General features: G+C 46.3%; 1 protein-coding gene across 1 annotated transcript in view; it reads left to right on the top strand.

Annotated features, from left to right (window-relative positions):
* The window catches only part of Ppm1h (protein phosphatase, Mg2+/Mn2+ dependent 1H), a 255,649-nt gene that overhangs the window by 113,022 nt on the left and 115,583 nt on the right, over positions 1-27,044 (top strand). The window contains exons 3-4 of the mRNA XM_048418385.3: positions 8,150-8,494; positions 18,315-18,427. Coding sequence (XP_048274342.2) covers positions 8,150-8,494; positions 18,315-18,427 — 458 coding nt within the window. The remainder of the gene's footprint in view (positions 1-8,149; positions 8,495-18,314; positions 18,428-27,044) is intronic.

The raw sequence follows: 27,044 nt of genomic DNA on the forward strand, positions 1-27,044 counted from the left end.
TCTCTCTCTCTCTCTCTCTCACACACACACACACACACACACACACAGGACTCTTTGTTTGAGGTGGGGATTGTTTTGAACTGGTGACTACCCTTGGTGACACATTAAGGTCATTTGTTATTTATTATTAAGGTGTACTTTTAGGTCATTTCCTTAAGAAAAAAACAACCTTATGTTGTTTGATTTGGGAAGAGTACATCAAAGCATGTAGTTTCGGTGTCTGTTAGTTCAGTGTCTGGTTACAATAGCAGGAGATGTCTGTGTCAGCATTGAGGCAGAGTTCATCAGCAGGGGAGAAGTGAGCCGATTATCTTTCTCAGCAGAGGACTGGGCGGCAGTGGGAGTTCAAGGCCTGCAGAAGTAAAAATCCCTCGGAGGTGAGGGCAAGGGAACTGCGGGCTGTTAATGCTTAGCTTCAGGTTGCCATTCCTTTAGGAGCTCTCCTAGCCGCAGGTCGTTTCGATAAAAGTCCCTTCTGGTCCCACCGCTCTAGCTCCTTGGGATTCTCAGAGCTCATGGTACCGTGCTCTGTGCAGTGATGTAGTTCAGAAAACAATAGGCGTGGCCGTTAATTCACTGTCTTCCCCTTAGTTCACTTCTGCTCATAGCTAAAAAATGTAAACGTTCTGTTTTTCTGCTTAGATATTTTCTTTTCCTTGAAGCAAGAGGGCAGTGGTTTCTTTTAAAACTCTTTACTTATTAGTTCCAGAGACAGAGAACTCTGGGCAGTGATGAAGAGGGATGAGTTGACACCAGGTGGCTGAGGACCACTGTCAGTGACTAGAAAGGTACCAATGCCGGTGGACACACTGGTTCTCTGGAGACCGGGTCCAAGGTGAAAAACATGTAGTGATGACTGAGTTCCTCAGCATCCTCTGTAGATGGATTTTTCTTTGGGCTGCAAGCTCAAAAAAAAAAAAAAAAAAGACACAGAGACTCATTATTAATGATAAAAGCCTGGCCTTAGCTTAGGCTTGTTCCTAACTACCTCTTTTGACTGAGCGCATATTTTTAAATCTACTTTCTTCCACAAGTTCGTTACCTCACCTCCATTTTGCCCATCCTGCTTCCTCCATGTCTGGAACAGATCTGTCTTCCTTCTTCCCAGATCTCTCTCTTTCTAGAACTTCCTGCTATGCCTCCTGCCTAGCTGTTGGCCGTTTAGCTTTTTATTAAACCTATCAGAGTGACACATCTTCACAGTGTGCAAAAAGATTATACCACAACAAGCCCCCCCACTCCCCACTGCCAATCTTACAGCTGCAGGAAACTTGATATAGTGCTTAAATGGAAGCTGCTTCTTCACTATCTCATGGCAAAGAAACAGCATCCTCATGGAGATATAAAAATCTAGATTGTTTCCACCAGTGATGGGAAAATATCTAAATATTTAAAGAAGGTATAATAAAAAGTAAACATGTCAAGACTGCAAGTGGACAGCAGGAGAGTGTGGGCCTGGGATGGATTTGTGTGGAGTTACTCAATCATTCTCCCTTCTCATGCCTCACTTGGGGTTTTACTATGAGAATCTGCTGAGAACCTGTGGGTTGAAAGCCCCGCAGATGGAGTGGCTGCAGGAGCCACCCCGGACTCTGAATTGTTCGGCTGGCATTTTGGAAGCTGGCGGGACACATGACAGAGATCAAACCACACAGAGCAGACAGTGGGGAGAGTGTGATCTCCATGTCTCCACCAGGGGAAATAGTGATGAGGCTGGAGAGAGGAAATTGCCCTCCAGGCTCATGAGGAGCCGTTTGTAAAAGGAACTGGTTTCATTCCAAGTGGGAACACAGATCTTTCCATTCGAGATGCTCCTTCCATATTGTTGGCATGGCCTCGTCCCAGGCTTTATAAATACTGAACCAGTTGCAAGGCGGGGGAAATAAAAATATCAGATGTGAAGAATGCTGGCATCCAGAGAGACAACACTCTCCCTCAGGACAGATGTTTTGAAATTAGTAGTCATTCAACTGTCTGCTAAAAACAGTATTTTGGGAATGTAGTCTCTATGTGTTTTTTATTTATTGACTTATAATCATACTATTGGGTATTAGTATAGAATATAATTATTTTCCAATCATAACAATTAATACGTTTTTCATGTCAAAGGCAGTATTTTAAGACAATAACCACCAACAGTTATATGCCAGGTTATATGTTCTGTGTGGGGTTTTTTAATAATGACCCACAGTCTTGTGAAGAGCAAAGACTCCTTGTTATTAGCTAATATGTCAGAGCCCATTCTATCAGGAGCAGCGGTAAATAAAGTCCATATCCAGCTGTCTCCTGGAGAGTTTCCGTTCTCCTGAGCCATACCTGATGGTTGTCAGATGTGATTAGGATATCATGACTGGCTGGGAACAGCGTCATGTGGACACGTTCTTGATTGCTTGCGTTTTCTGTCAACAGTTTCTTGCAGAAAATGTCTAACTCTTTGAGGGATGATTTAGTTTAAATTTTGGTAATGTCATCCACTTGAGCATGCACTTTTAGTTGAGGACCCAGGATCCCAGTAATGAATCACGTTGTACCGATGTTTGTGCGCGATCCAGGGCTGTCCCACTTCCTGCCACATGAGGGCGCCAGTGCCAGACTGTGGGTTTGAGGCTAGCCTGGTCTATAAACTGAGTTTCTGAACAGCCAAAGCTACAAAGTTAGACAATACCTCAGAAAAGAAAGAAAGAAAAAGAAAAGAAGTTTACCCAAGATTATACAGAGTATAGAGTAGTAATTCCAGACCCTAGATTTGTCTTGGCCCACAGCCCATGGTCTTTCTACATCATAGCATATGAAAGAGATAGAATTTGTTTTGTTTTATCTCATTCTAAATTTTTCATTTCAAAGGGTAGTGAATATTTTACCTGATTTTTATTTACTTTACAGCAGTATTGGGGATTGAACCTAGGGCCTCATGAATTCTAGGCAAGCTGCAGCCACAGCACACACCACCGTGGCAGATTGGAATGTTCACACCAATGACAAACTTAGCACTGGACTGTTAGGTACTATGAAACTTGAGGCTATATTTGCCTTCTGTAGAACTAGGACCTCGTGCTCAGAACCCAGGGCCAAGCTGAGAAGGCAGGTACTCCTCCCCCTCAACTGGACAGGTGTGGACAGCAAGGGAAGCAGGACAGTGGAGCTGGTGTGTCCACTCATTCCTTCCTCCTTACCCACAGTTAGAGAACCCGACTGCCTGTCCATATACATTAGACCATTAGTTTGCTGACTCAGTAGGAGGGTACAGTCCTGGCCAGGCAGAGCAGCTGAAGGGAAATGAGACCCATGACTTTGAAAGTCTGTGGTTTCCAACAGTCCAGTGTGCTTGGGGAGTCTTAGTTGCCTTTTTTATACAGACACCGAGAAGGGAGGGTCACAGGCAGCATGTGTGGTGTGTTTTATATGTATCAGTGTGGTTCTATGATGGCCATGTGGTCTGAGGATCCATGGAGTTCCTTTGAGATCTTGGGACCTCAGATACAACTGTAACAACCTAGGCTGAGAGCTGACAGAGAACGAATGGGTCCGGGCAACAGCAGTGAGAGTAAGTCAGCTCCAGGTCACAAGTGAGATTGGTGCTGTCCTGGTGGCCTTCTCGGTGTGAAGGGTCTTACACAAGTCTTCTTTCCCAAGTTCCCTTAGGAGGAAAAATGGATGCAGAAGGATTGTGCCATGGGCCCTTTGAGGTGTTAGACTACTGAACAAAATTCCCTTTTATTCTGCCCTTTTCTGGTTGTGAGGCTGTCAGGGAAGCCCCAGGGAAGGGCTATTTAGACCAATAGAGGGCCCTGACCTCCCATTCTTAGAGACATGCTGGTGGCCAGCAAGTGGCCTAGGTCACTTTATTGGTTTTTAGTGGCTCATCAAATACCTGGTTGGTGTCTGTCTTCTCCATGATAAAGGAGAAAGCTCCGTTTAGTGCCAGACAGGCCACGTAGGGTATGTGGCTGCTGCCTTTGGGAGCAGGCACATTCCCTATGTGCTTTCTCTTAGCACAGCCGGAAGGGCTCTTTAACATTTTGTGTAGCCCTGTGACACCTAGCTCAGAGCCAGCAGGATTATGTTGGGATTTTTATTGTTTTATTTGTTTCAGATATGATGATGATGATGATGATGATGTGGATTGTGTCACAGGTGGGGATGTGCATAAGCAAGTGCAAGGACCCATAGCATCCAGAAGAGGGCATCAGAGACCGTGGAGCTGAAACTACTGGCTATGTTTGCTGGGAAAGCAGTAATGCTCTTAACCACTGAGCCATCTTTCTCGTCCAAGATTCTTTTTTAAATGCAATAAGTTAATGGCCAAATAGAGCTGCAAGATAGCTTGGCAGCTAGAAGTACTGACAGCCTGAGGTCCATCTCCTGTAAAAAGACAGATGCAGTGAGGAACATCTGTAATCCCAGCACCCTTGTTGCAAAATGGAAGTTCACTTGGAAGTTCACAGGCCAGCACACACACACAGTCACTCAATACAGAAAAACAAGAGAGACCTTGCCCACCAAGGTGGAAGGAGAGAACCCAACTCCAAAAAGGTGTCCTCTGGCCTCAACACACACACTATGGCATCCGTGAACCTGCGTGCATAGACACGAAAACAGCTCTTTTAAAAAGCAAAAGTACGTAGATGTATCAAGGGAATTAATTATGTCAAGGTGATTCTAAAAAAAAAAACAATGATTTGTGATATGACGTTATATCTTTCATTAGTGTAACAAAAAAAACGTGAACTTGGGTGTGGACTCGGTTACATCTGTAATTTCAAAGCCTCAGTAAGGCAGGAAGTGATCCAGGGTATTTGGAATGGCAGTGTTATTGGTTTTTTTGGATGAGAAGAAGGTTCTGCTGAGATCATCATTGCCCTGCAGCCCTAACAGGAAATTCTAAACTTGGGATGTTTGTGAAAAATAAAGGTTCGTGGACTCTGAATTTTCTTCATAGATACCCTAAATTGAGAACAGAGAAGCCTGGCCTGAGTTCAGCTTCTTGCAGGTTACTACTACTTGACAGTCTTTTTGGTGCCTGCCCCTGGCTTGTTTTGCTTTCTTCCTTCCCTGTTTTACCTGCCCATGGGCTCCAGAATACTGTATGAAGACATCACCCTTTCTTCGCCTCAGCTCTTGTCACAGAAACTGACAAGCATGGCTCCCCAGATGCCACGAGACCCTCTAACTAGAAGCCCAAGGTCAGAGTGGTTCAGGGTTTGTGGCTTCCCTAGCAAGGCTGCCAGAGCCCAGGCTCTTCCGATTTCCTGCCCCATCATCCTGGGCCTTTAGATTTCAGCTTTGCTTGTTTGCAAAGGGATAACTCTGCTTTCGGGTACTGGTCCTGGGACCCAGGCAGGAAGTGGGAAGAATGGGAGAGGAGGAGCAATATGGCCACTTGCCACAAGGCAGCCTGGGAGCTGATGTGTAAGGATCATCTCACTGACCACTCAGTCACCAGTAGGGAGAAGGTAGAGGAGACACTGAATGAGCACTTGGTGCTCCCTGTGCCCTGGCTAGCAGGCCTTGTCACCTCTAAGTCCTCATCATGAATGTTCTCGCTGTAAAGTTTGTCCCCACGTTCCTCAGCCACACTGATCTGTTTCTACACTCTAGAACATGGGGAGTCAGCTGAGGCACGAGTTCCTCTAGGTGACCCCTCATTTGGTAGAGGTGTAAATGACTTCCCATGATCACGTTGTGATAGTAGGGACAGCAACCACTTCTGCATGTGTACGCAGTACATTGTACATAGATGTCACTCAACACACGCTGTGTATAGTCCCCTTAACTCCCCCCCCCCCCCCGCACACATAAGGTTAATATCGCTGTCAGTTCACATCAGGAAATCATGGCGATAAGATGCACACTTTTGACTGCCGCACCACAGCTGACCCAGCCATGGCTGAACCGGTGCCATCCTCCACCCAGGTAATGTGTGTGGAAGTGGCGTTAGCACCCAAACATCTGATCCTTAAGGCGTTTTCCTTTCTACTGCCCTCGGTCCTGAGTTCGATTTCCAACTAAACTTCTCCTAATCAGTGCTTTTAGCGTATGTGTTTCTGTCTGGATTTGTTTGAATTCTTTTTGGGGGGGCGCAGATTCCTTGCAGGAGCCATCACGTTCAAACTCTCCTCTCATATCACAGTGTAGCCTGAGTGACGCCATCTCCATTGCTGGCCTTTTGTGACTCTCGTGCTGAAGGTCAAAACACTTAGAGTAGACTCTAAGGACTGGGTGGCCTTATCGCCATTCCCTGCAGTCCCGTGAGTAAACTCTAAGGACCGGGTAGCCTTACTGTCATTCCACACAGCCACAGAGCTCCCTCCTTTCCTTTCTCATGCCCCATTGGGTCACATGACTGTGGGGTGGTACTCTGCTGCCACTTGCTCTCTGCCCCTGCCCTTACTGTTGTCTATTGTTATGTCCCCTCCCTTTTTTATACATGAATTTCTCTGAAGCTCTCAGCCCGAGCCTCACAACCCGAAGACTGTCTTCCTGCAGCACTGGCCTCCTATTGATTTGGATGACTTCACACTGGATTATTAAAATACTTTTTTCTTTTTCTTTTTTTTGTGGGAGGGGCTTTTAGGCAGGGTTTCTCTGTGTATCAGCCCTGGCTGTCCTAGAACTCACTGTGTAGACCAGGCTGGCCACATAGTCACAGAAAATCTGTCTGCCTCCTCGGTGCTGGCCTAAAAGGTGTGCGCCACCATGCCCAGCATGCCTGATACCTTTTATGGGCAATCTTTTATTACTCCTGTCTACTCTAGTGCCTGTTGTATACATGTTATGCTTGTGGATTCTAGGGATGTTTGAAGACAGACCTCTTCATGCACCTCGGAATTGGATGGGATAACAGATTGGTATGAGCTTACACTCATTCCATGTACAGGTTGCAGGTGTCTGACGCAATGCCTAGCTTGCATGTGGAACTTAGTTGTATGGTTTCTAGACGTGCTCATCTGAAAGAAGTCGGAATACTGGCAGGAGCTGGGAAGACGGCCTGGTGGGCTGAAGTGTTTGCTGTGCGAGCATGCAGACCAGCATTTACCTAAAAGCTGGGTGTGGCGTTGTGCCTGGGACCCCAGTGCTAGAGGGACACGGAGCTAGGACCTTCTGCTCGGCCGGGTTAGCTTAAAACTGAGCGCTGAGCTTCTACAATCTTCAGGTGCAGTGAGAGACCCTGTCCCCCAAAAAATGCAATGGATGGGGCTGCACAGAACCGCAGTTCCGTTCCCAACACCCAGTTCAGACACCTAACCATTGCTTGTTACCCAGCAACTGATGCTGCTGACCTTTGGATGACCACACTCACATACACAACAGACACACACCGTGATTGATTACAAATCAATCTTGTGAAAAAAATGGACATCAACAGAGAAGACACACTGTGTCCGTCTCTGGCCTCCACATGTAGCCCATGTGTGATTTCACTCACACACACATGCATGCACACACACACACACACACACACACACACACACACACATACACACACAGAGTAGCCCCTGGCATAAACTAAATCCATGATAGAAGAAGGAATACAGATGACATTAGTTGGGTAATTTGAGGGAGGTGGCATAGGGAAAGCAGATTTTTAGTGGCTGCATCTTGTGTGGACTGGACTTGCTTCTCGGTTAGCAGAAAAGCATGTCTTAAAAGCTCAGGATATAGAATAAGGAAGAAGAGACAATTGTTTCAGGGTCAGGGCACTGAGAGAGGAAAACAGTTCTTCACTAGGTTAGGCAAGGGCTCTGTCCAAAGACTCCAAGGCCAAACTTAGTCCGGGTTTACAATTTCTTGGAGGTCAGAAGTTAAATGTTAAAGCCGGACTCCTTCTATAGGCTCCACCTTTTATATGGAATTTCATCACAGACTCTCAGTCTTCAATTAGAGTCACATTCTTTCTTCCAAGTGGTGACCTAGTTAGTGGTTGATGATTAGAGCTCCTGCCCGAGGTGGGGAGGCTGGGACCGCTTCATCCCAAGGGTGTTTGGTGCTAGCAGTGACTAACTTGAGGGCCCTTCTCTGCGTTTTCACTGTGTTTGATTCCATTATCTTCCATTATCAGACATAGATAGACATCCTACTGGATTGTGCGTGGTCCAGCAGAGACCACTATTCAGCTCCTCATGTCTCTCCTGTCGCCCTCTCTCCGCAGGAGTCCGAGGGCATCTCCTGCCACTACTGGTCTCTGTTTGATGGTCACGCCGGCTCGGGGGCCGCTGTGGTGGCATCGCGCCTGCTGCAGCACCACATCACACAGCAGCTCCAGGAAATCGTGGAGATCCTGAAGAACTCCGCCATCCTTCCCCCAACCTGCCTAGGGGAGGAGCCCGAGAGCACGCCGGTCCACGGCAGGACCCTAACCCGCGCAGCCTCACTGCGTGGAGGCGTGGGGGCCCCCGGCTCCCCTAGCACACCGCCCACACGCTTCTTCACTGAAAAGAAGATCCCCCATGAGTGTTTGGTCATTGGGGCCCTGGAGAGCGCCTTCAAGGAAATGGTACGTACCACGGACAACTGGGGTAGCTCAAGCCAAAGCTTTCTTGCTAGCAAGTTGTCCCCGAAACTGCTCGTGTTCCTCCTGCCTTCTCCCGCATGTTCATCTCTCTTACACAACAAGGCTGATTAAAAAGTCACAGCAAGATACAGTTTCTGGAGCGATTACCAGCAGAAATTAAGACCGCGAGAGAGGATGAGCACAGGGATGCCCTCTGCTTATTAAATGTACACCCTATCCCTTCTGTTTCGTAAGACTCCTGTTGACGCCAGCTGGTATGGTACGGTTCAGCTTAATTGCAATGTGAACATGGCTGCCATCTGCTTAACACGTACAAAGTTCAGGTGTTTAGGAAACCGTGTTCGGTAAGGCACTTGGAAGTACCTTACCTTTAAACATGAGTGCAGACTGGTGTAGCATGCGCAGTTAATCCCAGCACTTGGAGGTGGAGGCAGGTGAATCTCTATGAGTTTGAAGGCACCCTGGTTTATGTATCGGGTTCCAGGACACCAAGGCTACACAATGAATTAACCGGAAGTGGTGGCGCACGCCTTTAATCCCAGCACTCGGGAGGCAGAGGCAGGTGGATCTCTGTGAGTTCGAGGCCAATCTGGTCTATAGAACGAGTTCCAGGACAGGCTCCAAAGTTACAGAGAAATCCTGTCTCAACAACCCGCACCACCAAAAAAAAAAAAAAAAAAAAAAGGAGCAGTGAGGGGGATGGGTTAGCCAGTGGTGTAATTTATTCTGGTCAACAGATACTGCCTGGGGAACAACTGAGGGGAAGAAAGAGGGCCACGTGACTTTCGACTTTCCAGGGCCTGGAACCCTTTATCCTTTGCTGTCTGAGTGGGTCTGGTCACAGAATTCAGCATCCTATATGTTGGCCTGCTTCCTGAGCGGGTACCCTGGCAGAGTGACCCTGGCTATCCCAACACCGAGCAGAATGGTCTAGGATACTGTATCCCGTGTGACCTCCTGCCAGCTCTGACTCCACCTTTTACTGAGACAAGTGTTGTGGCTCCCAAGGTTCTCTTCCCTGAGCAGCAGCCTATGTACGGGCAGAGTGTGGACTACTTAAGGGTGTTCGGAAGGGCTTGGGGGAGGCCAGGGGGCAGGAGTGTTTTTTAAACCTGAAGATTAGGGGCTGGAGAGATGGCTCAGTGGTTAAGAGCACTGGCTGCCCGTCCAGAGGTCCTGAGTTCAATTCCCAGCAACCACAGGGTGGCTCACAACCATCTGTAATGAGATCTGGCGCCCTCCTCTGGCGTGCGGGCATACGAATACCTCAAATTTATCTGTGACTCCAGCTCATCCCTTCTTGGTGTTTTTATCTCTGAACACACATATTTGCCCTTTGGTTAGTGGGGACTTAAAAATGCACCTCCTCTGGAAGGGGTGATTTAGGGGGAAGCCCGGGAGTCCTTCAGAGACTTGGTGTGAGACCGTCACTTGGGCTGGTGTAGATGATGCTCGAGTGTGGGCGAGTGCCACAGGACACAGTGATGCACAGGACCCTGAACATTTAACAGAGACAACAACTTGACGGTGACCCCTCCCTGCAACGAGAGAAGGAATTGGAATGGGGGGTGAGGGGACATGGTGGGCTTTCATTTCCATCCATGGTTGCTCGGGCTGCCAAACATCTTTTGCCTGGAACGGCTGTCTTCTCAATCCCAGCCACTAGAGGCCAGTATCGCCTTGAGGAAGGTCTCCCTAGCGACAGCAGCCCTTGAAGTGTGAAGCTTATTCAAGTAAACACCTAAGAAAAGGAACCCAAGGTTTGTTTTTTCAAGTTTTTCACTGTTAGTCAGTTCACTGCCTGAAATTTCTTGTGAAAACAGTTTGTGTGTGTGTGTGTGTGTGTGTGTGTGTGTGTGTAAATAGATACGTCACTTTTATGTAATACATTCAGTCAGTAAATAGTTGCTGAGAAACAACTCTTTGTCAAGCTTGAATGGGAGTAGAACATAGAATAAAAATAGAAAAGTTGGGTATTCAACAAGTGAAATAGAAACGGGAGGGGGGAAAGAGAAAAGGAAGAATTGGGTTTGAGTTAGAACTCACGAGAGCAGGCAGGTAGAACAGGGCTGGGGTGGGGGGTCTCTGTAAGCTCAGAGTCATGCTCCTGAGAGGGAATGGTTAGTGCATTATCTAATTAGGGGGACAATTATTCCTCCCATCACCTTAGCATGTGACTTGGACTTCCTGGGGTTAGTCTCCTGGCCAGAGGATTGACAGGCCCTGCTGGAGCTGCCCCTGAGGAGTAGACAATGGGATGTACCGTTCTGTCTTCGGAGCAGATCAGACAAGAGTTCCCTACCCAGAGCCGGAGTAGCTTCCATCCTTTTGATCAGGAGGCCTAAGGAGGGGCAGTTGTGTTGTCTCCCTTTGGTCCTGTTCCCCGGGGAGAAAGAAGACAGTGCCTATTCCACAGTGTCTTTAAAGGCTAGTAACCCCTGGAGCAATGCGCCATTGGTAGCTCAGTGATTTTGTTGTTCTAAATGACGTCCAAGGAAGTAACACAGTGATGACAGCAGTCCAGCATAGGTTTGGAAATTCCAAGCTGGAGCAAGGAGCACCTGTCTCTAGGGCGCATGGGTAGCTTTCACAGAATGTAGATGAAAATAATAATAATAATAATTATAATTATAATAATAAAAGGCATGACATGAACAAGAAATGGTAAGTGTTGTGCCCAGAATCTGGACCCAAAAAACCACCAAGAGACCAGATCCTATGCAAAAGCAGAGTCTCTTTAATTATGAGTTAACTTGGGTCCTCTGTTCAGCACGGCAGGTGGAATGGGAGGAACCCCAAGCTACAGTGGGCAGGGTATATATTGGGGATAGAGCAAGGGGAGCATCTGGGGGTCTGCTAGTTGCATTGTAACAGTCTCGGGATTAGCACATCTCCGGGATGAGGGCATCTGTCCAGAGCTGATTGGTCAGCTGCAGCTGTGGAAAAGTTGCTCTACCTGGGGGTGGGGATGGGGGTGGGGAATACCGGTTCCATCATTATCCAAAAAGCACAGCCAGAGCCCGCCAGCTACCTTCTGATCCTCCCAGTATTTAGGGCGAGGTTGGGCAAGGTCTGGCTAGGTGGGGGCTCAGCACATTCTGCTGAGTCAAGGGCCTACATCTTGCTAGGTCTTTTCTGTAGCCTGTATTGGCTGCCAGAGGGGTGTTGAGGCTGGGGGAGGGGGCTGGATTAGGCCCTTCAGTGACAGCAATTCTAGCAGGCTCTCTATGCTCCTCTGGACCTTTTCTGGCATGTTTGATGTGCAGGCTGCCTGCACAGGGTGAGGTGTGTGGGAAGGTGACCCCTGACCACCACCTTGTAGTGCCGTCAGGGACAATTTTAGCTTTTGTTGTACCATGTCTTGGACCTGACTTCCTACTGGGAAGGCCATGAAACCAGTCCCTCCTATTTCTACTGTGGAAGCCAAACTGTGGTCTCCTAAGGGAGACCCTCAGGAGCTTCGCCACTGGTTGTTTGGTGTGAGCATCAGAACTGACAGCATAAAACGCATGCCAGTGCCCTCAAAATAATAGCTTCAAGGTGACTGCTGCCTCCCATATAAAATCCTTCTTCTTTCCTGCTTCTCCTAGTCGTCAGTTTTTGGGAGATTTTTTTGTCTCAAAGCAAAATCGGGGATTTTTTTGAAATGCTAAACGCAGCCCCCTTCCCCCCTTCCTTGTCTCCAGCTTAATGGGTTCCAGTCTACTTTCCAACAGTGGCTTTCTGACCCCTTAGCAGCCGGGGTGTTTCCTGGCCCACGATGACAGGTGTGAATGAAGCAAATGTTCTGAGTTAGTTTCAACCCCCGCCCCCGCCCCTGCCATCTAAAAAGAGGGTCCATGTGGAATAGACGATACTTTGAACTCATAGAGGAAGTCAATGCCATCACTAGGGTGGCTCTCCAAGAATCAAAACCAAGTCCACACTGAACTGACAAGTCTTTCAGCTTAGCACCTGCAAGATTTAAACTCAGGATGAAGCTAAGAGGATCTCAGAATCCTCACCTACTCCTTTTCGGTATCGGTAGGTAGCTAGGTAGATAGGTGTTTGGGGGCTTGGAGGCTATTGACGATGGGTCCCTCCCTCATGGCCGACTTTGGACCTCACTGGCCGTTTCCCAGCTAGCCCTGGAGAGGGAAAAATCGCGATGGGCCACTGTAGTATTTTAACTTATATAAAAAGATGCAGGTACCAGAGTTTCATTGAGGGCTGTTAAGCACTTTTCTCTTAGCCAAAAGAATGGAATCCACCTCTGGTCCTGCTTGAAGACTTGACATTCTCATCTGCTCAAAAAATTAGACCGTTACATCCATTGTCTCCTTCCCTGAGAGTTAGCCTAGCTCGGGGTGCCAAAGGCCTGACTCACAGAGATGTGATTCACCCAAGGGTACGCTAAGGCTCTGGAAGGAATGAGTCTCTGCTTAATGAAATGATGTATGTAGCCAAAGTGCTTCCCTCAGTACAGGACCTGCCCACTCTTCCACTTTCTTCTTTCTCCATCAAGCCTGGTATATTTTCCTGGTACTCAGGGTTTCTTCCCTCTCTCTCCCAAGTCCCTCTCGCCTTCTGCCTTGCAGCTGTTTGCCGGCTTTCATTGCTGAGCATGGCAGCCTTGGACCCTAACTCAGAAAGACTTGAGTTTCTCTCTTCGCTCTTGCCCATCTGCCAAGATTTGCAGCCTGCCCTGCTGTTTTCCTCTCAGAGTCTAAAAACAAATTGTCCTGGAGCTTCCTTCTTCTGAGTCTGTTTCTAAAATTAAATAAAATTCTTTTATTGCGGAGACGAAGAACCCGAAAGGGAACCCCGATTTTCGGAGTAGCAGTATGCTTGTAAGTTCTTTGCCCCAAAAAGAATGTCCTCAAAGCTTTTTGTAAAGGAGATAATTGTGTTTAGGTTTTGAATTTATTTTTTTTTATGTGTATGGGTGTTTTGTCTGCATGTATGTCTATGCACCACATGCGTGCGGTCTCCTGAAAGGTGTTGAAGCCCCCTTGGAACTGGAGTTACAGATGGTTGAAAACCGTCACGTGGATGTTGGGAATTGAACCTGCTCCTCTGGAAGAGCAGCCAGTGCTCTTGACCCCTGAGCCATCTCTTCAGCCACAAAATTGACAATATTTTACCTGGTAAAACTGCTCTACATCTTCTATTACTGACAAATGGTTGGGGGAAAAAACATATAATAATGTTATAGAAACATGAGAATGAATGCCAAGATTTTACTAATTTAGTAATTCTAGAATTCCAATTAGCGTATGCATGGTAAGTTTCTAACTCAAGCTTCTTTATTGAAACTTGGTTTTGTTTCATCTTTGTTTCTGTTGCCACAGGAAGTTTTTAGGGGTGGATGGGTCTGGAATATTCCACGACAATCAGCAGGTGGCGATATTGGACAGTACTGGGTTTAGATTTTTTTTTTTTTTTTTTTTTTTTTTTTTTATGGAACTCATTGCCTAGCAGGCAGATGGCCTTGTTCTCAGAATAAACCAGGATGAGACCCGGATACTAAAGCCATGCAGAATCTTATTACTTGTGACTGACACTATTAGCGGTGTGCTCAGAACCATATTAGAACCCAGCCAGGGGGAGCTGCCAGGTGTATTAAAACTGCCCAGCACCGACTTTCTTCTGACCAATTGTACTTTTTTGTTTTCATAACCTGGAATTGGTGAGCAGCAAAGACTGAGCCTGGAGTTGCATCATCTCTGAAACTTTTAAATCAAACAGCAACCATTCTGGGTGATAAATATTTTTTTTTCCTTGAAATTCTTTCCTGTCAAGTGAGTCTCATTTTACACACATATGTGTATCTTCTGTTCCTGCTCCTTACAATGCTAACAAAAGAGTGGATAAACCCTGTAGCCTAAGAATTGGGTCTTTTTTCTTTTTGATTCAGAGATGAGCCTCACCTAAATGGGCCCCTAAGCAGTTGCAACACGGAACAACACAGCTTCACGCGGCAGAAAGCTGCCTTTGAGGGCATCAGGACCCTGGACTGAGCAGGCCAGTCAGTGAGTCACTTCCATGGTCTGTTAGCATTTAGCCCACACTTAGAAGGAAGGATGGCATGTAGCTGTTTTGCTAGCAAGTTATTCTAGATGTAGGTCTTGGAATTCACTGGCAGCTGAAATGGAGAGTCCTTGTGCTCCTAGCACCCAGCAGTAGACAGCTTTTCTCGTGATTATATTGGCTTGGGCGGGGGGGAATCACCTAAAACTCGGGGGCTTAAAAAAATTGTTAGACATTGTGGAATTTTTTTTTTAATACCTAAAGTGTAAACGGCTTAGGGTAATTTGAAAGACTGAGGATTTCGAAGGGGAAAGGCAGTTAATTCCATGGTAAATATATCTTTATTGACTGCATTTATCATGTTTAATCTCATAGTAAAAGAGCCACACAGATGGCCCTTTAATGTTCCTTTCAGTACAAAGATCTTCTGAATCTTTTAGAGAGGAGTAGGTGGTGTGTGCAGGAAAAAATAAATGTGCTATTTTGGCTTCTAGGGAGGAGGGGAATGAAGCAATTATTTTTAGAATCTGTTCTAGTTGCTCATAGCTCTAGGAGAATAGAAGAGGGTGTGTTAATGCCAGTGAATTTTTCGGGGAGGGGGGAGGAGTTCTGCAGAAGCAGGCCTTTTAAATCCCGGTGATAGTGCTGGCGGAGAGCACACTTGTGATTACCGCGTGTGCACATATGTATTTCCTCGTGGATGTGGGGGAAGGGCTGGTCAGAACATGCACGTGGCAGCAGGGTTTCTTGGATTCAAAAATAGTTAGACTTGAGTCCACTTTTTTTTTTTTAATAAGAAAGTAGCATGCCTTATCCAGAGGGAGCTACAGAAAAAAAAAGTATGATTGAAATGTAACAAAAGGAGGAAGGAACAAATTAAATAAGTGTGTGTGTATGTGTGTGTGTGTGTGCATGTGTGTGTGTGTGTGTGAACATGTGCACCATACAGTTAATTTATACTAAAGTCTGAGCTGACTAAACTAACCAAAATGTTCCCCATTAAAAGTAAATATGAACTTTGCTGTTAAAACAAACAGAACATCTTATTGCTGGACGTTGACTTGATTACCCCCTCCAAGGATTAAATAATTTTAAAATCAGCCATTCTTACATTAGAAACCATGATAAGTAATGCACACACCTATGGTTCAGAATAAACTTATTTACCTCAGTCCCTAGGAAATTCTTTGCCTTTAACATTGATCCTTTGTACTATAGCCCCCCCCCTCCGGATTACACTAATAATTCACTTAAACCTGTCAAACGCCATTCACATTCCAGTCCGTATGCAGCATGCAAACACTTGGATGCTTAAGGAATTTTTAATAAATAGTGCCCTTCATTCGGACTTACATGTTTAAACAAATATCGATTGCAACTGTGAAGGAAGTTTCCATAGCTAAATCCGTGCTTTTCAGTATATTAAAAACAGTAATGTTGGATGTGGACTTGGATATACCAGTTTATTTATTTATTATGTGTTAAATGTGCATATACTTATTAATTCTAAAATGTACCTATAGCAACCATTTTAGTTCTTTATGACAAAAAAAATTAGCAAGTTTACCCATCAAAGGATTCTTTCTGTTCTAAAAGTAAAAGAAAAACCAGGTCTCTTGATGTTTTCTCTCTCCCCTCTCCCTCCTCTCCCTTGAGAGAGCCCCGCCCCCAGCCCTCTTACCTTGAGCTTCCTGCCATCTGTGGCACGAGATGTCAGAACCCTTTCCTCTTGTCCACCGGCAGTCAGCTGCATCAAGGGTTCTGGCCACGTTGGTGTCTCAGTGCACGTCTGCCTGGTAAATGTGGTGATTGTGGAGAGTAGCTTCCATTTCTCCTGCCATAGGTAAAGTGGTGAGAAGATGTTCAGAAATCCAGACTTTTCTTTTTTAAGTGTATCTCTTTAATTGTCCATCTAACAGACACTTACCTAAACCAAGGTTTACCTGGCCTGATACAGATGTTGAGGGTCTGAAAGCAACAAAAATGGCCGTTGCCTGCAACTGTGGACTTCCCACACTGTGGGAGGAATCCGGTGCCTGTGGTTAAAGTCCACCTCCACCATACCTTCTAATTCAACCCTCTCAATAGCATTTCTGTAAGTAACGTAGTCCTCTATACAATCCTCATACTTGACCCCTCTACAGTATTCGAAGCTGCCGTCACTTCTGCAGAGGCTCCTCAATTGTCTTAAACTCCCACATCCCCCCCCACACACACACACATACCAGCCCTTACCATGGCTCCTCAGCCCCTCGCCTGTTTCATTTCCTGTACGTTGGTTTCTCCATCCTGTCTTAGTATGTTTTTTTCTCTATTTTTTTTTAATACAGAGTCTTGTCATATAATCCTAGTCAGCCTGGAACTCTTAGCCCTTCTGCATCATGCTCTGCATGCAAGAGTTGCAGGCCTGTAGAGCCAGGTCCATCTTCTGCCTTCTCTTTGAGTAGCTGTTGCTCTACTCAGTGCCCTCAACTTGAGAAACTATTGATGTTTGCTCCATCACCATCCCTAACGCCTGGAGCGTAGCCGTTGTAGGCCAGTGCCAGGTGACTAAACATTCTCCCTTGTTCAGTGCGGGAAATGATTGAAGACCCTAACTCCAATTCCAGATTCTGAGAGTCTCAGAAGTACCCAGTACCTCTCAGAAGTACAGGCACCATTACCCCACCCACGTTCTCTCTCCCTCTGCCTCAACAGTGGATGACTTCGGTGTCGAAATAACACTTCTCTCAACGCCTGTATTCCCGAAAACACAGATCATTTGATTCTGTCAGCAACACAGAACGGTCTTGACACTGTCTATCAACAGAAATGTTGGTCTGCTTTTAATTGTTCTGAGAGTGCTTCATTCATAGCAGGCGGTACCTGGTCTGGAAAGAGAAGCGGTATTAAATAGAATCTACTCTCCATCTCTGTAAATACGGGCAGTGTCCCCGCTTCTCTGCATCTGAATAGCATAGTTAATCATGATGGTCCTGAGGCCACAGTGAGATTGCACATGCACGGCATTTAGCTCAATGCCTGGTGGGGAGAAAGTGTCTGTGGGCTGCTCCAAAGCTGGGAGTGTGCCCCGTGGTGTTCTGTGGCTGCAGAGGAGGAACTGCGTTCAGACACATAGGTGTTGAATAGAAGACAGTTCTCTCTTTCAGTCACCTCTTTCTATCAAGCTATAAAAGAACCACTTATTCGAGGCTTTGCATTAAAACCATGGTTTATGTCCAGGTACTTGGCATTCCTTGCCTTCCTCTGTACCCCACGTGAAAATTCAGGAACCCACGCAGACTAGATTCCCATAAGCTGTGGCATCTGTTAACTGGATTTGCATTCTCCTCTTCCCTAATTTGCCTGCTACATCTCTGTGTGGTCCCTCAGTTCCAGTCTCTGGTCTGCCATGCTCTGGTATTTGTGTCGTGTTCTCCAGAGAAGTACATTAGGTCAGTGGCTCTCAACCTATGGATAATGCCTGCCCTAAGGGGCCAGATGATCCTTTCACACAGATCACATATCAGAGAGCGTGCATATCAGATATTTACATTACGATTCATAGCAGTGGCAGAATGACAGTTATTAAGTAGCAAAGAATTTTATGGCTGGGGGGCCACCGCACATGAGGTACTGTATTAAAGGGTCGCAGTGTTGGGAAGGTTGAGCACCCCTGCAGGCGGTAGGAAAGCAGGTTCTGAGGACTGCCTGTCCCTTCTGGAAGCACATCCAGACATCAAGAGTGGAGGGAGGAAGATTTCCTTTAGTCGCAAGTCCTGCGCAATTACACTAACTTTCTTTTCTTCTCCAGGACCTCCAAATAGAACGAGAGAGGAGTGCATATAACATATCTGGCGGCTGCACCGCCCTCATTGTGCTGTGTCTTCTGGGGAAGCTGTATGTGGCCAATGCTGGGGACAGCAGGTAAGCAAATCATCTCTCTGGTTCTGACCAACTTCCGGTGCCTCTGACAGTGCCTACCTGGTCTTTAGGAATTAAGTGATTGGAAAGAAAGTTATTCTGGTTGGGACTGTGAGAAGAACAAGCTTCCTACATTCTAACAGAAAAGCATTTGGTTGGTTGGTTGGTTGGTTGGTTGGTTGGTTGGTTTTTCGGGACAGGGTTTCCTGTGTAGCCTTGGTTGTCCTGAAACTCACTCTGTAGACCAGACTGGCCTCTAACTCAGATCCGCCTGCCCCTGTCTCCCAAGTGCTGAAATTAAAGGCTAGAAATGCATTTAAGAACAATCACACTGCTATGGAAGAGTGAAAGGCATGTGATGTGTTCATAGCTGCAGCTGGTGTGTGAACCAAAAGCTCATCTGAACCAGGAATGCTCAAATGTTGGTTTTGGCCTTGAAACCTAGTTTTCAGTCAAAGTTTAGCAGAGTCAGGATATTGGAGGGCAGTGAAGGAGAGGGGGATCTGAACAGAGTGAGTGCTTGGAGGGGCCCTGGCACATTCCCCTGCCAACTGTAGCTCCCCACAGTCACTTGGCATTTGCCCTACCCAGGAGCCCAGAAGCTTCTCCTTGTATATGCATTCCTTTAGGGGTTCTGTGTGTGAGTGTGTGTGCGCGCATGTGCACATGTGTGTGCGTGCATGTGTGTGCATGCGTGTTCATGTGTGTGTGTGTGTGTGTGTGTGTGTGTGTGTGTGTGAGAGAGAGAGAGAGAGAGAGAGAGAGAGAGAGAGAAAGAGAGAGAGAGAGACCCTTTGCCTAGCATTGCCAAGGAAGAAAATAAACTTATTCTTTTTCCACCTTAAATAAATGGCGCTTCTCTGACAGTGACCGTTCTTTGGTATCAGTGTGGCTGACTGTGGAATGGGACCTTCCCCTAAAGAATGACTGTTTTGAAAATGGCCAGATTTCTGGACTGTAAACATGGAAGGACGATTCCCTAGCAGTGACTACTGTTGGGATTATATTGTTCCTTTAGGCACTGGGCCACTGATCTGCATTCCTGCCTCTTGAGTCCTTCTCACGCTCCCACCCCACCTCCCTGACACACACACACAGACACACACACACAGGCACACTCATACAGACACACACACACAGGCACACTCATACACACACACACACACACACACACACACACACACACACACTGCTCTTCCTCGTCACTGGTGCCTCTGCAGCTCGAAAGACTAACCGTCTTGACACAGTGAAGAGAGTCACTCTATTCTTTCTCCCATTTACAAAGAGGAGACCCAGCTGAGCGGTCTCCGTTCCTCTTCTCCCAGCAAGGCAGCTATCCCTAACCTTTATCCCTGAAGAATGTAGACAACAAAGGAGAAAGGAGTGCCCAGAAAACAGTTCATGGGTTTAAAGATGGAGTACTCTGAAAGGTCCATTTATTTTGAAAGAATATGTGGATTTTCTGTTTGACACACACGCTGTCTCAGGTTTCAGTGTGAAATTTTGCCCAGTAAATGGCAGGGTATTTTAGATACTGTTTATTTCATGGCTCCTGCTTCCTGTGCCCAGTGAGTTTCACCAGCTCAGATGTCCCAACAATGGATGGAGACATGAATGGGAGCTAATCAGTAGTCAGCAGAGCGTCGTGAGGAAAGAGCTAGCCACCCTAGCCTTACAGGACAAAGCAGGAAGAACAACTAATGTATAAACAGTAGGGCAGAGCTACAGGAAGCCTTGAAGAAATGCCCTTTCTCTTCCATGGCCTACCAGGTTTCTCATTGGTTGAGCCCACCACACTCAAGCCAAAGACAAGGCTGGGGCCAATGGGAAGCAGCCAGCAAGCTCCTCACTTCCTTCCTCCTCTGCATACCCAAGAGTCTTACAGCTTCTGCCCAGAAATCAGTGACTTGCAAATGAGCACATGGTAGCCTCTTGTCCCGTTCTAGATCCTAAACATGTTGAGCGATGGCGAGCAGAGGTGATGGCTGCTTTCTGCTCTCATGGAGACTGGGCCTCCGGCGCACAGTCACATCTTGCCTTTGCGTCCCATTCCCAGTCTGTTGAAGTGAGTTTGCTCCCCTGACCTTCGGCACTAAGAAGTGACTGAGTGACAGTCCAGGCCACAGCCCACCCCTCCTCCTGCCCCAGGTCTCCTGAGGAAGGGTCACCCTCTGGATGACCTCGGGTTCAGAAGTTTACTCCATGTCAGTGTTCGATAGCTTTAGCTCAGATCATCCTTTTTCAAAGCCGTGACTCTTCCCAAGCATCTTGTCTGTTTTTCTAAAAACAATCTGCTTTGGGAGCCAGACTCCTTTATAGCCACCCCTAGCCATGCGACATCTCAGGTGTCCCAGAGACTCCCTGCTCAGGGACCTGCCAGTTCCCAGTGTTTATCTTCTGAGCTATTTTACCATGGGTACTGGTCTCCAGCCCTTGCTCTCCACGTGCATCAATATACTGGTATTGGACTACATGACATCCAGAATTTATGGCTTGCTAAAGGCTAGCCTAGGGGCGTGACACTTTCAGAGAGCAAAGTCGTGCTACTTTAGCCAGTCTTTGTGACATGTCTTCGAGCACTGTGACATCTTCCTTAGAGCCTATTGTGAAGGTTTTAATTTAACCAAGGCCCTGTTTTTCTAAGTGCCCATAAAAGTATGTTTTACATTTATTTCTAATTTTAAAAGCCTAATAAATACTCATTTTCTTAACTAAGTTGTGAGGCCCAGAATAAAAATTACCCTGCAACCCGGGAAGCTGAAATTGTATTTGTGGAACTCAGACCCCAGTGTCCAGACACAAAGTTGGGGTTTGACAGCTAATTGGTTGGGTTTGGTATCCACATGTGGATCATAATTCATAGAGAAGCCTAGAGCAGTGGGAACTGGTATTTTATTAAGCTCACCACATGATCATTTATGGAGCACTTAGGATGTTCCTTCCAGCTCTTTCAAGAATGATAGATACTGGTGTCATCTTAGGCCACCCTCCCCTACTTTACATACTAATGATGCATTGTGAGCTTTTCAGTTTAAAAACATGGTCTTCTTTGGAACGGGGTAAGCATCTTCATCTCTATGAAACTATAGGTTATCTGTCAACAAGCAGTCAGGAATCCAAGACTCAGGTAAAGGAAAAAAAAATGATTAAAGCTGACAGAAAATTCTGGCAACACAGCCTTGATTAATTAAGTGCTAATTTTTTCATTGTTAGATAATGACTGTCATGTGTTTATACTTTAAGTCTTGACAGTTTTTAGGGTGAAAATAAATCTTCATTGTGCGTTCACTACCCTGTAATTACTCACAGAGTAGCGATGAGGAAAGCTTTGATTTGATTGAGGAGCTGCCCGTGGTCTGGGACTGTTTTCTGGGCCACTTATCTGGGTGTCATCTGATTTCCCATCCGGCCCTGTGTTTGCTCCGGGGCTGTCTTCAGGAAACACTGCTGGTTGCGACTGTGGTTTAGCAGTCTTTGAGTCCATAGCTGTCCTCCATGTACAGTGGTGAGTGACTCATCCACGGAGGCCTGGTCCACAGAGGAGGCCAACTTCCTTCTCTTGTTAGCCGAGCTCACCAGCTGTCTAGAAACATGCAGCGACTGCAGGGTACTCAGTTGCGTTACTTCTCCCAGGCAAAGGTCATCAGCTCAATACCTCGGGATCTTAAGGAGCCAGCAGGGAAGCAGATGGTGGGTGGGTTTCTCGCTTTAAGCAAAAATGAGCCGGGAGCATGGAAATGTCATGCGAAGCATTATGCAGGCTGTTACCCATTGTACTTGAATCATCAGCTCCTCGGGTTGGGCTGTTCTTCAGTTCAGGAGGGTGCTGTGGCTCCATCTTAGAAGATGATTTCATTCGGTTTCTAGAGAGCTCAGGCACTAGGGAAGCAGAGCCATGACTTCTTACTTCAAATAATGTCTCAGGGTTTGGCAACTGAGACTAGGCGAGCTCATTCAGATTAAAGAAAGGCATTTAAGAATCATTAACGTCTTGATTTCCATGCTTGCAAGAATTGTAGTAGCAGCATCGGCGAAACAGTTAAGCAAGCACTAGGCACTTGCTTAATACTAGAACAAGGTCGTGTTTAATTCTGTCAATAACAGAGTAAACAGTCGGAATTGTTCATGTCAGAGGCATGCAGTTTATAAGAAGCATTTTTCCCAAGGTCCCCAGATACTGAGGAGTAGAGTTGCTCTGACACCCAAGATTGGAGTAAAAGAACCAGGTTGTCAGGGACGACACCCATCTATCCATCCATGCTCAGACTTGTTTTAACATCTCTAATACAAGAATTTCTAGTTAACATTTCTACTCCCTGTTATTTGTAGGTTAAATACTGACACACTTTACAGTCAGTGGCATCTCAGAGTTTACCCAGAATGGATTTTGGGTATAAGTGAGTGCATAGCTACATTTAGACGCTGGGTTGTTTTAGACTGAGTCTATGTAGCCCAGGCTTGCCTTGATCTCCTCATTCTGGGTGCTGGGATTATGATACTCATGCAGTACCATTCCTAGCTCTTAGAGACTGATGTAAATAGGTCACATTTGTCTTAGTTACTTTTCTATTACTGTGAAAAAAACACCAGGACCAAGGCAACTTCTTAAAGAGTTTATTTGGGAGGTTTTGCAGAGTTAGAGTCCATGGCCATCATGACAAGGAAGTATGGCATCGGGCAAGCATGATGCTGGAGTAGTAACTGAGAACTCACATACTGACCCATAACTAGGAGGCAGAGACAGGAAGTTAATATTGATGTAAGTCTTGAAAACTCCAAGCCTGACCCAGTGACACACCTCTTTCAACAAGGCCACGCCTCCTAGTCCTTCCCAAACAGTTCCACCAGCTGGGCACAAGTATTCAAATATCTGAGGATGGGAAGGGGGGATTCTCACTCAAATCACCCCAGCAGTCATCAAGCAAATACCTTTGAGTGACCCATCCTGTTCCTTTATAGTGTAGAAAAGATGCTTTTCAAAGAGAGAACAGTCAGCTTTCTAAAAGTCACAGAGTTTTGAGATCATTTTAAATGTTGTGTTTTCATTTTAAAGATAGTCTGCTGCAAATAACCTAAGCTGCCCCTCGGCCCGCTATGTGACCATTATAATAAACATTAATCCTATAAAGTCAGACTTTCATTCAGCTATGTTTATGACTTCTTTAAAATGAGTGTCTCCAGGACCTTGAAAGCGACCTCCAAGACTCCTAAGAATATGAGCTTACATACTTGAAATTCTCTTGGAAAAGCTGAAGAGGTCAAGGGAGTATTCACTAATTAGCACCATGCAAGAGTGAGCAACCACTGGACCAGATGTATCCAACCTTTTGACCTTGGCGGGTGATGTGGCCAGTGTTTTGAGAAAAACACAATTTAAAAAAAAAAATAAGTCATATGCAAAAAAAGTCTCACAGGGTTTTAAGTAAGTTGTGCTTGTGTGTTGGCAATGTCCATTGCTCTCCGCGCTGGGTGCTGTCCAAGGGGTATGGTTTGGGTGCATCGTTCTAGCTGCAGCCTGCAAGTCTGGCCAGGATGCTGTCCTTGCAGTTTTTCTTTCATTCCTTTTCAGTGTGCAGGATTTTCCCATTTCACTGAAAGCATTCTCTGTTAGGTCAGAGGTGAATTCCTATAGCAAGTCTGAACTTTCTTGAGGATAGGAGCTAGATATTAAACAAGACTTACATTTCTAAATTCAAAACCAATTACACATCTGTGTGTCTACTCTCACAGGCCTCTCCCCTCTGCTGATGGAAAGATAATGGAACATTATGTAACTGCCTCCAGGGCCCTGGGTACCATAAAGAACCGCTCACTCCTTTTTTATGTGCCTGCATTTCACCAGCAGCCCGGCAGACCCGCCACAGAACTCCTTGCTGCTCATAAGTGTTTGTCTGTCCATGCCTGCCAGCGAGCTTCCCCTTTGATAGGAGCCTTTCTCTGAGTGCAGAAATATACTTGATCTGCTTCCACTGGATGCTTTAAGTCTGCTCTACCTCTCATTTTATTTGACATATACTAAAAAAAAAGACCCAAACAAACAAAAAACAAATAAACAAACAAAAAAACAGAACCAAGGTTAAGCACCATTTTCCACTGTGGAGGTTAAACATGCTGTTTCTGCCTTTTTATCTCTTCAGTGTATCCCAATTAGGCAGAAGAAATGATATAATCAGGTGATCACAAATACACACAGAGAGGCAGACCTCCTCTTTTCCTGTCACAACCCTCCTGTCACAGCCCTTCGGACCACACCAAGGACTCCTGGAGGTAGATGCTCCCTTTCCTCTACCTGTGGTTCCCAGCCAGCAGTAGGACCTAGGAACATGTGGAATACCTGTTCTTGCCATGTCGTAGGCATCCTGCATCAGAAGCCCCAAGGCGGGCAGCCAGCAATCTGTGTTGGAGCAAGTCCTCCACAGGACATGAACGTGTGCTGCTCAAGGTTAAGAGTTGGAACTCGTGTGGCTGGGCGTGGTTGGCCCAACACTGTAATCCCAGCTTTTGGGAGGCTGAGGCAGACAGAGCATGTGTTCAAGAGTTGCCTGGAAATCAGACAAGACTGTTTGAGGAGAAAAATGAACCACTACTCTGTAGTCTACTCAGGGCCTCTGAGAGGATGAGGAAGGGACGGCGATGTCCTCAGGGCTACGGAATGATGGCTCCTCCTGGCTGAGGGCGAGACACGCAATGAGGCAGGCACATGCAGCTGCACAACACATAAGGAGAGCTGCGTCCTCCTTTCCCGCTTTCCCGAAGGGGTGCTGCTACCTGAGGTGCAAGGGCCAGCCCACATCTGTTGTTGGTTGTTTCTACTCTTTACTCTTTTGGGGGCCTGCCCCTCAACTCCCAAATAAATCACACAGAGACTGACTTATCCTTACTTATGAATGCCCAGCCTAAGCTTGCCTTGTTTCAAGCCAGCTTTTCTTAACTTAAATTATCCTGTCTACCTTTTGCCTCTGGGGCTTTGCCTTTCTCTAGTCTATATACCCTACTTCTTATTCCATGGCTGGCCGTTAGCTGGGTGGCTGGCCCCTGTTGTCCTCTCTCCTTCTTTCTTGCTCCTCAATCCTTCCCTCCCGAGTTTCCCCTCCTATTTATTCTCTCTGCCTGCCAGCCCTGCCTATCCTTTCTCCTGCCTTACTATTGGGCATTCAACTCTTTATTAGACCAATCAGGTGTTTTAGACAGGCAAAGTAACACAGCTTCACAGAGTTAAACAAATGCAACATAAAAGAATTCAACCTGTTTTTGCATCATTAAAACAAATGTTCCACTGGGTGGTGGTGGGCGCACCACCTTTAATCCCAGCACTCAGGAGGCAGAGGCAGGTGGATCTCTGTTGAGTTCAAGGCCAGCCTGGTCTACAAGAGCTAGTTCCAGGACAGGCTCCAAACCTGAACAAAAAAAGAGAAACCCTGTTTTGGGGGAAAAAAAAAATGTTCCACAGCATAAAAAATGTGACACATCTTAAAATAATATTCCACAATGCACATCTCCACCCTGTGACTTGGGGTCTCTTTGCAACAGACTGATATTCGGGAGCATAGGTTTAGTCATCCAGAAGTGGAATTAGAATGAAAAAGCCTCCTATGACCCAGCTCCCATGTCAGCCATGATGCCCTAAGCTGGAGTGAGTGAGAAACCACTGTTGCGACCTTGGCTCCAGCTCCCAACCGAGCTATGACTTCAGTAACTTCCCTTTCCTCTTAACCTGCTGGGAGGCTAAGCTGGGAAGACTCATGGTATTTGCAAAAAAGGAGTATTTGCATGTCAAAGTATTAGATGGGGTTATGGAGGCGAGGTGAGCGACCGTTCTATCCCTGGCCCCCAGGGTTGGCAGATTAGAGCCAAAGGAGAATTTTATTACAGCAAAGGATCACGAGATTCTATTTTTGGGTCATGCCAGACCACACCAAGATTAAGGCTAACTAATAAGAGTCTAAAGGGCAGCAGTGCCGGAGAGGGTTGGTTTAACCTAACAAGGTGAAGCATAACCCTAGTCAAGGTAATAGGTAACTTCTTCTACCATCAAGAAGTGGGGGCGAAAGAATGAGAGAGGAAGAGGCCATTCTCAGTGCCTCACTTGAAGATGTCTTTGAGCAGACAGTGAACTCAGTTTGGTCAACGTTGTGATATAGACACCAGAACCCAGGGCAGTCATGGGCTTTCTCAGTCTGTAGAAGTAAGGTACAAACATCACTGCTGTCGATCTATCAGGTAGGCTAAGGATAGAAATAATAGATACCAGACCTCACTGGCTTAAAAATCTAGTGGCCTTGGCCTTGCAGAGATCTGGGCCTTGGCCTGAAAAAGACTGCCACATTAACATTGAACTTCTGAGGGTTTGGGAAGCCTGTCCACCCCTCCAGACTGAAGAGGAGGAGAGCATAGGAGGCCTATCAAGGAAGCCTGGAAGAGGCTTACAACCCTTCGGTGTACAGTGTGTTGGCTAGAATCTAGTCCCATGCTTATACTGACAAGGTTGATGGGAAGTATTGCCTGAATTGTGTACCCAGGCCCCAGGGCAGGGGTTCTCAACCCATGGGTCACGACTCCTTTGGGGATCAAACAACCCTTTCACAGGGGTCACATATCAGATATCCTGCATATCAGATAT

This window comes from Myodes glareolus, chromosome 26, assembly GCF_982192425.1.
Source record: "Myodes glareolus chromosome 26, mMyoGla1.1, whole genome shotgun sequence".
NCBI classification, from domain to species: domain Eukaryota; kingdom Metazoa; phylum Chordata; class Mammalia; order Rodentia; family Cricetidae; genus Myodes; species Myodes glareolus.